At 37.6% G+C, this 12,706-nt stretch overlaps 1 protein-coding gene across 1 annotated transcript in view; it reads left to right on the forward strand.

Annotated features, from left to right (window-relative positions):
- Window positions 1-12,706, forward strand: part of LOC139749535 (uncharacterized) — a 73,859-nt gene that overhangs the window by 47,570 nt on the left and 13,583 nt on the right. Inside the window, 4 exon segments of the mRNA XM_071663511.1 lie at window positions 2,027-2,114; window positions 2,117-2,235; window positions 4,976-5,111; window positions 7,426-7,614. Coding sequence (XP_071519612.1) covers window positions 2,027-2,114; window positions 2,117-2,235; window positions 4,976-5,111; window positions 7,426-7,614 — 532 coding nt within the window.

Below are 12,706 nucleotides of genomic sequence, written 5' to 3' on the forward strand. Positions count from 1 at the left end.
GCAAATAAGAGATGGGGTGAGAATGTATCTGCAGACTTAACAGAGAACAAGAAAATGTTTTGGAAGGAAATGATTAGTGGGAAGAGAGCAAGAGAACAAATGGGAGCAAGAGTAAGAGAAGCCAATGGGGAAGTGGTAGGAAGCAAAGAGGAAAAGTAGAGATGGAGTGTGTATTTTGAAGGACATTCAAATGTGTTAGATGATAGTGTGACATGTGGGGTATTTGGATTGGGGAGGTATACAAAGTGAGAGTCATGGTAAGAGTTTGGTGAAAAGAGATGGTGAAAGCCTTGTCTAAGATGAATTAGATGAATGGGGTGATAGAGTTGTTGATTTGTGAGGATTTACATTGTGTGTGTGTGTGTCTCATGATAAGGTGCCACGAGACTAGCAAAATGTCTGCCATCATATTTGATACAAGGGGGACGAAGATGAATGCTTGAATTACAGAGGTATGTGTATGTTAAGTGTATCTGATGAATTGTATGGAAGAGTGGTGATTGAGTGTGTGGACCAGTTGTTTGATCTGAACAATTTGTGAAATGACCTTGAAAGAATGAAGAATTTGTATGTAGCATTTGTAGATGTGAAGGCATATGATAGGTTTGAGAGAGATGTCTTGTGGAAGGTGCTAAGAGTACTTGGTTTGGGGGGAAAGTTACTAGATGCTGTGAAAAATTTTATCAAGTGAGCAAGGCATGTGTACAAGTAGGAAGGGAGGAGGGTGTGTGGTTCCAAGGGAAGGTTGGTCTGCATCAAGAGTGTGTATTGTCACCATGGATGTTATGAAATGGGTGGTGAGGAAGGTAATGGAGTGTGGAGTTTCTGCAGTTTTTCACTCGAATCAGCCACCAGTGCTGTATCATTGGCAAACAGCAACTGACTCACCCTCCAGGCCCTCTCATCCCCAATGGCCTGCATACTCACCCCTCTTTCCAAAACTAGCATTTACCTCCCTAACCACCCCATCCATAAACAAATTAAGCAACCATGGAGACATCACACACCCCTGCTGCAGACCGACCTTCACTGGGAACCAATCTCTCTTCTCTCTCCCTACTCATACACATGCCTTACACCCTTTATAAAAACTACTCACTGCTTCTAACAGCTTACCTTCCACACCATATACACTTAAGACCTTCCTCAAAGCATGTTTATCAACCCAATTATATGCCCTCTCCAGATCCGTACAAATCCATCTGTTTTTCTAAGTATTTATCACACATTCTTCAAGAGCAAACACCTGATCCACACATCCTCTTCTACTTCTGAAACCACACTGCTCCTCCCCAATCTGATGCTCTGCACATGCCTTCACCCTCTCTGTCAATACCCTCTCATACAATTTTCCAGAAATACTCAACAAATGTATGCTTCTGTAGTTTGAACACTCGCCTTTATTTCCTTTTGCTTTGTACAGTGGCACTATACATGCATTCTGTCAGGTCTCAGGCACTTCACCATGATCGATACATACATTGAATATCTTTACCAACCAATAGAAAACAGTCACCCCCTTTTCTTAATAAATTCAACTGCAGTACCATCAAAACCGGCTGCCTTGCTGGATTTCATCTTGTGTAAGGCTTTCACTACCTCTTCTCTCTTCACCAAACCACTATCCCTGACTCTCACTTTGCACACCACCCTGACTAAAACACCCTACATCTGCCACTCTTATCATCATACACATTCAACAAACCTTCAGAATACTTTCTCCATCTCACTTCATCACTACCTGTTATCACTTCTCCCCTTGCCCCCTTCACCGATGTTCCCATTTGTTCTCTTGTCTTATGCATGTTATTTACCTCCTTCCAAAACATCTTATTATTCTCCATAAAGTTTAATATGTGTGTGCATTACGCATGACAGCTAGTGAATGAGTGTAAGTGGATGTGGCCTTCTTGTTTTCTGGTGTTGTCTTGCTGATGCAGGTACTCAGAAAAGTAGTTCACAATCTCAATTGAATCTTTTTATTACTTTTATTGTAATTGCTGGTTCCATTGGTGTTTGCCCTCAGGACATCTTTGACTATGAATATGACAGTGATGATGACTGGGAAGAGGAGGAAGCAGGGGAAAGTTTGAGTGATTCTGAGGGTGAAGAAAAAGAGAGGAAGAGGGGGACCAGTATGAGGTAGACAATGACTTCTTTGTTCCTCATGGATACCTGTCAGATGATGAGGGGAGATCAGATGAAGAGGATGGTGCAGATGAAAACTTGCCACAGGTGAGGACAAATAATTTCATGAAAGCTAAGTTTATTTTTGTCATTTTTCCAGTTCACCATTATATTTAGATTTAACTCCTTTATTCATACACACTTTCCTATGTATATATTATATTGAAGGGTAAAGGGATAGAATACTTTGTGAATGTTCAGATGGTAAAGTGTTGGGTTAGTCAGAGGGAAGGAGAGGTAGAATAGGTGGCACTTACGTTGGAGAACTAGTTGTAGAACTGTTTTATGGAAATAAAATCCGGATTGATGTGGGTTAAAATGAAAGGGGACTATATTTTAATTAAGGCCCTGTCTCGGTGCAGACTTTTGTTCATGACTGGAGCCTTCAGCTTGAAGAAAAAAGAACAATTTGACAGTTATAGTGGTTGAAAGCATAACTTTTGATATGTTTAAGAATAGACTTGATATATATTTTGCTTCAAGTTCATGACTTACATTATTTGCTCCTCCTTAAGTCACTTTGACAATCTGCAGGTTATTATCTTTGAGTTAACTGTATACCTTTTAACTTTATACCACACTAATCTCTGAGTTTATGATATCTTCCACTATCATGAACAGGCTTGAAGGGACCCAGTGGTGGGTTGGTGTTTGAATTCCTTTGTATTTCCATGTAGAAGTATGTACAATGTGCACCAGACCAGTTTTGCCGTTGTGGCTACTTGGACCTGTGGGCTGTAACTTCAAACATCTTGACTGACTACCTTTCCAACTCAGCATCCTGGACTCAGCCTGGGCTGTAGAGGTAGAGGACCTCCGAGTTATACTCCAGGTATACTGCACCTAAAGAAGTATGGAGAGCTAATTAAGAGAGGCTACTAAGATATCACCAGAATTAAAAGAGCTGAGCTACAGTGAAAGGATAAGGGCTATAAACTTGTATACTATGGTGGAGAGAAGAAAGAAGGATGATTTGATTACAGCTTTCAGATTTCTATATCAGTTTGGCAGTGTTGAGAGGGAGCAGTTCTTCATGACATGAAATGACATAGTAACCAGTGACCATGGCATGAGCTTTGCTCAAAGCTTGTTAGAAAGGATGTGAAGTACTGTTTAATGTAAAGATAGCAGATAGTTGGAAGAAGATAACCCTTTGAATCCCAATGTTTTTAAGGTGATTGATGGCCCAATATAGCTTTTGATAAATTGTGGCCCACCTCTTATTTTCTCAACCAGTGAAATGGAAACCAGCAAAGTTTAGGTACAATGGCATTCTGAAATGGCCTTGTAAATATACTAAATGTTGTACAAAATCACCAGGTATTATGGTCATTCATACCTGAATATATATTGAACCTGTGACAGCCCATAGCCCACCCAGGAAATTCACCATGTCCCACTGGTTGGGAACTACTGGACTGAGCAATGAAACTATAAAGGCTCACAGTACACAGATGCTTAAAAAGGTATCTGACGGTAAGGAAAGTTCAAGAGGTGGGACCCTATGAGTGTAGAACTCTCCTCCTATTCTGTATGAATATATAATTTCACTCCTACACCAGGACTTTCTTTTGGGGCCCCGACAACTCTCGGGAAGCTAGTCATAGGTGCTGGCCAGGACCATGGATTAAAGGGTTTTGGTGCTTTGTTAGTGTTTTAATGAGGGGAGTGTAGAGCAATTGAGGAGGTGTTAGATATCTCCTGTGGAAGTTGCATGTTGGGCATGAGGGTTTCTTGTGATATGTTTTAACAGTGTTGGTAATTTTGAATATATTGGTGCTGTCCAGAATGCAGACAAGAAGTGTAATTTGTACTTGATGGGGTTTTGTGGTTACATTTAGGTGTATGTGTAGTGGAATGGAGTTCCAGATCAAGTTCTGAGGGCAGTTGTTTTATGATTTTCAGTCAGTGCGGTATTTGCTGGATTACAGAATTTGGGAGCATAGGTTACTTTGGGAGGTTGGTGTATATGATTCTGAAATCGAGGGGTGGGGATTAGTGCAAAGCATGTTGAGGTGAGAGGGTATTGGAAGTATATTTGTTTCAGTGTGCAGGTTTTGAATGATTGTGGTATCTGAGTAGGCGGTGATTGCATTATAAACTCAGTTTGATGAGATGATAATTTTGTATATCTTTGGTTTTCAGGGGATGGGTGACTAGTTTGTTGAGGAATAGTTTAGAGTGGAGCAAACATGTGTAGAGGATGATGATAGATTCTTTTCTCTTTCAGAAATGGTGCCAGTAAATGTTCAAAAGGTACTTAATTTGTTCATGGTTTGTTTGTGTTTGTGATGTGGGTAGTGAGCCTCCTGTGTCATATGTGAAGCTTTTTTTTTGGGGGGGGGGGTGTAATGGTCAATCATCCATGTTAAAGTGAGGGTTCTGTTATACCACTGATATGGTATAACCAGTCATATAGATATATGTCTATTCTCACAGATGATATACTGTGAAATGGTTTGCCCATTTATAAGTTTCTTTGATTCAATGCAACCCTCTTATCTATCTTTGTAGGTATGTAATTCATTTGAAAGTAGGATGATGTATTAGCTTTGTTATTTATTTCAAAAGATTCCTTATAAGTTTGAATTTTGAAAAGAAAGAGAAAGAGAATTTGGAAGAAATTTCTTTGTCTCCAAAAAGTAACTTTTATCAGGAAGAGATTAAAAGTTTTCCGAAAGTGCTGGGAAGGCTGAAGAAACATTTCTGAAAAGCTCGGACTTAGTATTAGATTTCAGTGTTGAGTTATCAGTTGATATTTTAGTCGAATGGATGTCTGTCTTTCTAGGATGATAATACCAAACATAAGGAGAAACTGAAGCAAAAGCAGGCAGAGTTTGAGGAGGAAATGAAGAAAAAGACAAAGCAGTTAAAACCTCGTATCATGGGGTCTTTATGGATGGCTGATGCAAATAACAATCCAGGTAGGGTAATGTTTGTTTTATAGTAAACTCTTGAATTTTTTGAGGATTTACTGGATATTAGGGATTAAGGTATGTCTATTTATCTCTGATGCCCATTTCCTCTCTGTACTACCTCAAGGGATTAGCCACAGCAAAAGAGTCTCTATAACTGGTGAGCTCCAGTGCTGCTGCTTAGCCTTTAGTGCCTCACCTTTAACAGGCCACTAGCAGATGGCAACTCAAGTGCAGTGTTTCTAGAGGCTTCTGTCTGATATTCCCACCAACTGTTGTGTGTCTACCTAATATTCCAACCTACTACTTCTACCTAATGCTTCCACCAATGTTCGTACCTTGTACTTCTACCTAATGCTCCTGCCAAATGTTTCTACCTACTATTACTACTGTCTAATGCTGTTACCATTTGGCTAAAAGGTAGGGTGAGCACATAGTGCTTACTTCAGGAAAGTCTAGAGGTACGAAGACTAGCTTCAATGAGTCGGATGGTGTCAAGTGTTATGTGTGACAAGGAGAGATTTTGTGTTTGTGGACAGAATGCTAGCAGTTCATGTGTGGGTGAAGCAGAAAGAATAGACAGCTACCTGGGTCAGAGGAGTGCAACATGACCACTGGTGTTTGCTCACATTGCAGCTGTCACTAATCCCTCCAATACCCAGGTGGGTAGTACTGGTAATATACCTCCCTGGTAGATGGTTCCCTGCCAATAGCTACCTAACGGGATTAAGGTTGATATGGATTTTGAGTGTTGAAAGATAAGAGAAGATATAAGGATTATGGTTGAGAAAGTAGAATATGATGAGGCTGGATGTGGATCATGTAATGGGAGATATTGAAGGAATGGATCAATATGGCTCATTGCTACTTTCATTTAGCTCTGTATATGGAGCATAGAAGTAAGATAATGTATGAAATGATTGGATGATTGCCTATTATTGGACAGTTTTATGAATTTAGATGTTGAATGACATGTAAGTGACTATAAGTCTGCAGTTGTAAGATATTCATCAGGGTGGTGTACATAAGTGAAATTATGAATGGCAGGCTGGATTATTGAAGAGGTAATCATTTGGAAATAGTAATGTGAACATAGCACAGTAAGTGTGTGTCTTATAACTTGATATTCATTTATTGAGTACTTTGATAACTGTGACTCTTTCTTGATCTCACAATTACTTAAAGCTGTGTTTTTAGCCTCGTAAAGGTTATTGGTTGAAGTAGAGGATCCTATTTTAACATCTTATTTTAGAGGGGAAGAAAATGAGTACAGTTGTGAAGTGTATTGGCCAGGCCCTTAGAATCATTAGGCTTGTTTAAAGACCTTTTTATACCAGAATATTTGACACCAGGTAACTTAGGACAACTTTTAGAATTTAGAACAAATTATACTATGGTCTTTGTAGAATGATTGAGTTAAGTTGCTAGCAATGTGTCATTGCAGTGGAATGTCGCTGTATGAGTAATTGAAACCTACATTATAAGGGGGTTATGCTCCAGACAGAAAATTTCCCTCATCTGATTGTCATGTATGGACTCTACCTAAAACATAGTTTACCATAGATATATCATACTCAATCATGATGTAAATAAGACACTCTTACTCTTAATTCAGCAACAGTTGCCATTTCTATGATCAATCGGATAATATTTCATGATTCTAACCGATAATGCTGCTGGTGAGGGACTAATGGGGATGAAGTCAAGCCTTTCTAAATAAGTTTATCCATTGCATTGTATAACTTTTATGTTTGTTGATGTCCTTAGCTATTATATTATAGATTTAAATGTTTTTGGGTTATGTAGATAGTACTCTCATGGAACATTAAGAATATGAAAACATTGTATTCCTTATAAGGTGACCAACAATGGCTGGAATTCAGTAAGAATGTAATTTTATTGTGAATTGATATCATTATAAAAGGCATTATGAAAAACCAAAGAATTTACTTAAATTTTTTGTTATTATTGAAAGAATACATAAAAAATAGTTCTCTTTACATCCATCACTAGACTGCAAAAGCTTGATCATCTACAAATTTCTACCCTAATTTTTGGTTGTGACCATTTTTAAATGTTGCTGTGACAGCTGTTGTTTTGCAGGGACCTCCTGTACTGTATGTAGCTCCTAGACAGTGGTGTGTCATGAATATATCTATGGTTAAGGAAATACCGTGGTTAAGGCCAGCTAGAGCTGAATTATGAATAAATGATTATGTATTTGATGAATTTAGATTATTAGAACAGTTATTGTGAATTTATGTACATATGAACTTAGACCAGTTTGTAAGCTTTCTCTAACTGCTTATTTATACCCTTTCAGCTTACAGTCAACTGTTGAAAATCTTGAATCCTCACAAGGTGGTTAATCTCTGCTCTCAGTTTCCAATTGGTACTAGACATGGAGGATTACAGCCTGCTGAGAGTAAAGATCGGAAACTAGAGGAGGAGGGAGTTGTAGAGGACAAGAATTCTGTTAAACAAAAGTTTGTCAAGACATTTCCTGAGGAAGGTGAGAAAGTGAATGGTCACAGGGATTTCCAATTGTTACTTCACATATCAAAATCTTATCCTCCACCTCACACCCTCTCATGCCATCTTCCTCATTCCCCCTTCTCCTCCTTGCCTTAACCTTTTCTTCCCACTTGTTTCAGCTCCTCAACTCTGTCTCTTCCTTCTCCTCTCACCTGGCTACCTCCCTCGTACCACCTGTCTCATCCCATCTTCCCTCCTGTCTCATCTCCCTCCTTCCACCTACCTCGCTTCACCCCCATCTATTATTTAGCTCCTCGAGTCTTTCCTCGTTTGGATTATTTCTGCATGAAGAGATTAGTGTGGTCAGTCTTTGAATTGGCTCTAATTTCTCCTCATTTTTGGTCTGGTTTGATGACAAGAACTGAACATTATACTTCAAGTGAGGTCTAACTATGGGATTTTAAAGGTTAAGTATTATATTCTTGGTTTTGTTGTTTATATTTCTAGGTATGAATCCAAGCATCCTAATGGCTTTATTGTATGGAGTTAGGCATTGCTTCTCATATTCAAGGTCATTTACCCTAAGGTTTTTTTCTTTAACTTCTAGTCATTGTTTACCAAGCATTTTATATTTATGATTTAATTTCTGGCACTAAAGTGCATTAATTTGCATTTGTCTGTGCTCAGGCCATTTACTATGGCTCTGTCAATTTGTCCAAATCCCTGAGAATCTTCAGACGGTCTTATTTTGAATTTTGAGTCATTGATAAGTTTTGAGATTCTACTGGAGAGTCCTGTCTTTAGGTCAGTCAATGATGTAGATGATGAAAGGTATGGGTACTAGAACTGAACCTTGTGGAACTTGGAACTCCGCTAGAAACATGAAGCCAGTTAAATGCTTCCTCATTTAAAACCACTCTCTTTTCTGAGTACTAATCTGCAATCCATGCACAGATTCAATCTGTGCCATGAGCCTTAATTTTATTTAGTAATCTTATATGTGGAACTTTTATGAAGTCTTTACATAAGTCCAAGTATATAACATGAAGGGTATTTTGGAGTCCCAGTTATTGTATATCTAAAGAATTCAGTCAGATTCATTAGACATGATCTTTTATTCTGGGAACCTTTTTTATAGTTAACTATCAATCTTTTCTTTAGGAATTTACGATGTCTAATTGTTTCTATCCTTGGAACCAAAATGAGGCTCATAGTGATTCAAAACACATTTTCTACTTCATTTTTCAAAAATTGATGTTAATTTAGCAAGTTTCAAGTCTTTAGACACCTTTTGCAATGATATTTGAATATTTTGGTGATCAAGGAAGCTATTTGCCTAGCCTCTTCAGTATTTTGGGGAGATGTTTTGTGGACACCAGCTGACTTGTTTGGATTAATTTTGTCTATTCAAATACTTCTTGGCACTCAATATTTATGATGTCCATTTATTTATTTTTAGTCCTAAGAAATGCATTTTTTAACTTTTATATTATAGGACTTTTTGATGTAAAGACTGAGTCAGTATATTTGTTTAGAAAGGAAACTATTTCTATATCATCTCTAGTTAGTGTCATGATCATTTGATAATGGACCAATAGAATTCTTTACCTTTTTCTTGCTTCTAATTTACAGTTTCAGGTAAAATTATATGATGGTCTTGATTTACATATTTTTTTTTTTTTTTTTTTTTTTAGTCCTTTTGTGCTTAAAAATAATCACAGACAAAAGTCAACATTAGGGTCAGGCCTTGATTGAAATAAAGAAAGGATTATGAAGGGGAAAAAGAAGAGACAAGGGAAAGCATTTATGAATTTTGAAGGAAGTAAAAGACTTGTCTTTTGAAATATACCAGGTCATAGTTATTGAAAGACATGAGAGGGTAGAGAGTGCTAAAGCTTCAAGGTGTAGGAAAAGAAACAGTTATCAAGAAGGCCAACCTGTGTTGCCAATAGCCACACAGTAATCATGTGCTGCAGTAGTTTGCTGAGTATTGCATTGTCTGCCTAGTGGTGAGGACACACAACCAGTCAGATCCTGGGAGCAAAAACCAAAGTAATACCTATTAAAGAGGGGAAAATATATCAACATTGTGGCTTAGGGCAGGTGAGTCAAATTTGGAAGTTTGCCGAGGAGAGTTCATAAGTTGGACTGCTTTTAACTCGACTCTGTCAGGTAAGGTTACAGAGCTAGAATCACCCCAGATGTGAAAGTGTTACTCCAGTGCTCCATATAAGGATGGATCAGTCCTTTGAATAAATGGAGCAACTGTTCAGAAGAAAAGAAATTTCAACATCTAAACATGACTTGTTTCTTAGAGGCAGACTTGGCTATTTCCATAATGTAGGTTGTCCAAGAAAGGTGGATGTTACAGTAATGTAATACCGAGTATGTTCATTGATTCAAGAGGTGGAATTACAGAATTGCGGGAAGTTTTCGATAGATAGATGGTTAGAAACTGGGTCATGGAGTCATTAAACTTACAGATTTTGTCTGCCCTATAGAGATATCTTGTCCAAGTTTGAGTTTATTGAGGAAGTTGTGTTTAGGTGAGATGTGGATTGAGTGAGAAAAGGAGCAGAAATGAAGGATGTGGAGGAATGCAGTGTTGAATTGTCAGATATTAGTACATTTGGTTGTTTGTGGAAGACAGAAAATTGTTGATGAAAAGGAAAAAATGTATAGGGGACAGGACAGAACCTTGAAGGACACTTCTGTTGATGGAGAAAGGGGATGATGCTGATTCATCAACAAAAACAGAGATAGATCGGCCAGAGAGGGAGCTAGATAGATGTGAGGGAGTAAATCAAGATAGGGAAGCCAAAAGGAGGGAGATTAGAGATGAGACCCCAATGCCAAACCCTGTCAGAAGCTTTGGATATGTCAAGGGCATTTACATAGGATTCCCCAAAATCTTTCAAAGATGATGACCAGACATTAGTAAGATAGGAAAGAGTATTACATTGGATATTGCCTTATGAAAGCCATACTGGTGATCATAGAGAAGGCTGTAAGATTCTGAATGTGTAAGGATATGGGAGTTGAAAAGGAATTCAAAGACTTTGAAAATGTTAGATGTCAAAGCAATAGGATGTTAGTTTGAAGGATTAGAACAGTCACCCCACTTTGGGATGGGATGTACTAATGCATGCTTCCAAGAAGGAAAAGTTTTGGTTTTTACACAGAAACGGAACAGACAAATAAGCAAAAGCTTACATAAGTATACTTTAGTATATTGTCGTGTTCCCTCTAGCTTGATAAGCTGTGTCAGTTAATAATGTCTTGAGTTATTCAGTGTCCATGATCTTTTGATTTTGTGTTGCATCATCGGAACTAATGCTTTATTGCACAGTAGTAGTTTATTTTTCATCACATTCCAAAACTTTTTTTATTATATTTAGATTATACAAGGAGCCTAGCCAGTGCAATACCTATATTTTCTCACTGAGCCATTGCATTGTGTTTCTTTGTGGCATGGTACACCATTTTGGATAAAAACTCCATGAAGATCATAAAGAAACAAGATTGAATTTTCAAAATTTGATTTGTAATGTCCTCCATTCATGGGACTAATTTTAGGTTGAAAATACAAACCCTCTTGACCTTTTTCATCTCTGAATCATACCTATGCCATCACAGAATCAAGATGCTCTACCATTTTCTATGTGTAATGAGACAAGTAGGAGCTCACAATACTTGGCCATTTCACCATTCCATTCCTTGTTGTGAGGCACTTAATTGAACTTTCTTCACTGCACATGACCATCTAGTCTTTGTTTATGGCAGAAGCCAAGCAGATCATGTGCATCTGCTTTATGAAAAGAGGTTTCTTGGGATTATGACTTGACAGCAACTTCAGATCCTTCTTCAAGTGGCGTTTTATAATTTTTTCTGACAGACTCCCCTCTGAGGATTTTTGAGTCACTTTTTTTCAATTGTTATCCAATGAGTTTTTTACATTATTCACTGGGTGGTCTATAATTATTCTCGCATGTACAAGTCTTAAGTTGCAAAGGTTGGATCCTGAAAGTTGACAGTTTTCTTGTATTTTTTGCATTTTTTTTAATGGTATTTTGCACAGTACTTCATACATATTGCTTCTTTTTTTTCATCCAGGATGATTTTTGTTTGTATTCTGAAACATTTCTTGTCAGCATTCTAGAGACTAGTCACTGATTTCAATCATACTTTGACATTTGATATAGTTGCTGAGCTGTAAATGAGGTGTTACTGGACTCTGCCCACAAGAGGTTACACCACAAGTGAAAAAAGTCACCTTTGGCAAGGTTGCATCATTGGGATACAATCTTGTCAAAGAATTTCTTAATTCAGATGAGTCTACATTTACCAATTACTGGAAGTAGTGCAACCTGAGGCTACAGGAGCCTTTAGAAAGGCCCTGGGTATCAGCAGGAGACTTTCATATAAATTGACCCTAAGACAATCGTAAATAGATAAAAGCTATAGGGTGATACCACAAAATAGCATTGTAGTCTTGAGATATAATTGTTGAGTAGTGAACACCCTCTTTCATCGATAGGGTTTACAAAAAATATCCTGTTATCATTTCTGAAGATAGTGATTGCTCTTTTGTGTTAGTTGAAGGTAGTCATCTTATAAAATTACTCATCTATTACATTTATCCCACAGAATTGTTTGTAATGTTCACTGTTTTTGTTTCATAACATTTCCCTCAAGTTGTATTATTGACTCTCAAGTGATTTTTCTGAAACCTTCTGCTTAGTGTAAGGAATTTTTGTAAGTGAAGAAGTTGCCTTCTGTATGTATCTTGAGAGATAAATGTGGAGAGATGGATATCTTCAGATACAAGGTTAGAGTAGTTAAAAGAAAAAAGTATGGGTGTATTATAGGAAGCAGAAAGAAGTGGGTATTTGCTCTGAAATTATTATACTAAGATCTGTGGTTGTGATACATGACAAATAGAGTTTAGTCAGAAAGAAAATGCGTTAACCATTAATTTGAATGTTTTTTATGTTCCGACAATATTTTTGTTTGGCATGTCTAATTTGACATTGTAGCTTAAAGCGTATACCACATTCCATAGAGAATGGAAGCAACCTGTTAGGGGTTGATGTTTTGGATATGAGTAAGGTTTTAATTGTCATAGCTGT

The sequence above is a fragment of the Panulirus ornatus genome, chromosome 7, assembly GCF_036320965.1.
Source record: "Panulirus ornatus isolate Po-2019 chromosome 7, ASM3632096v1, whole genome shotgun sequence".
Taxonomy (NCBI): Eukaryota; Metazoa; Arthropoda; class Malacostraca; order Decapoda; family Palinuridae; genus Panulirus; species Panulirus ornatus.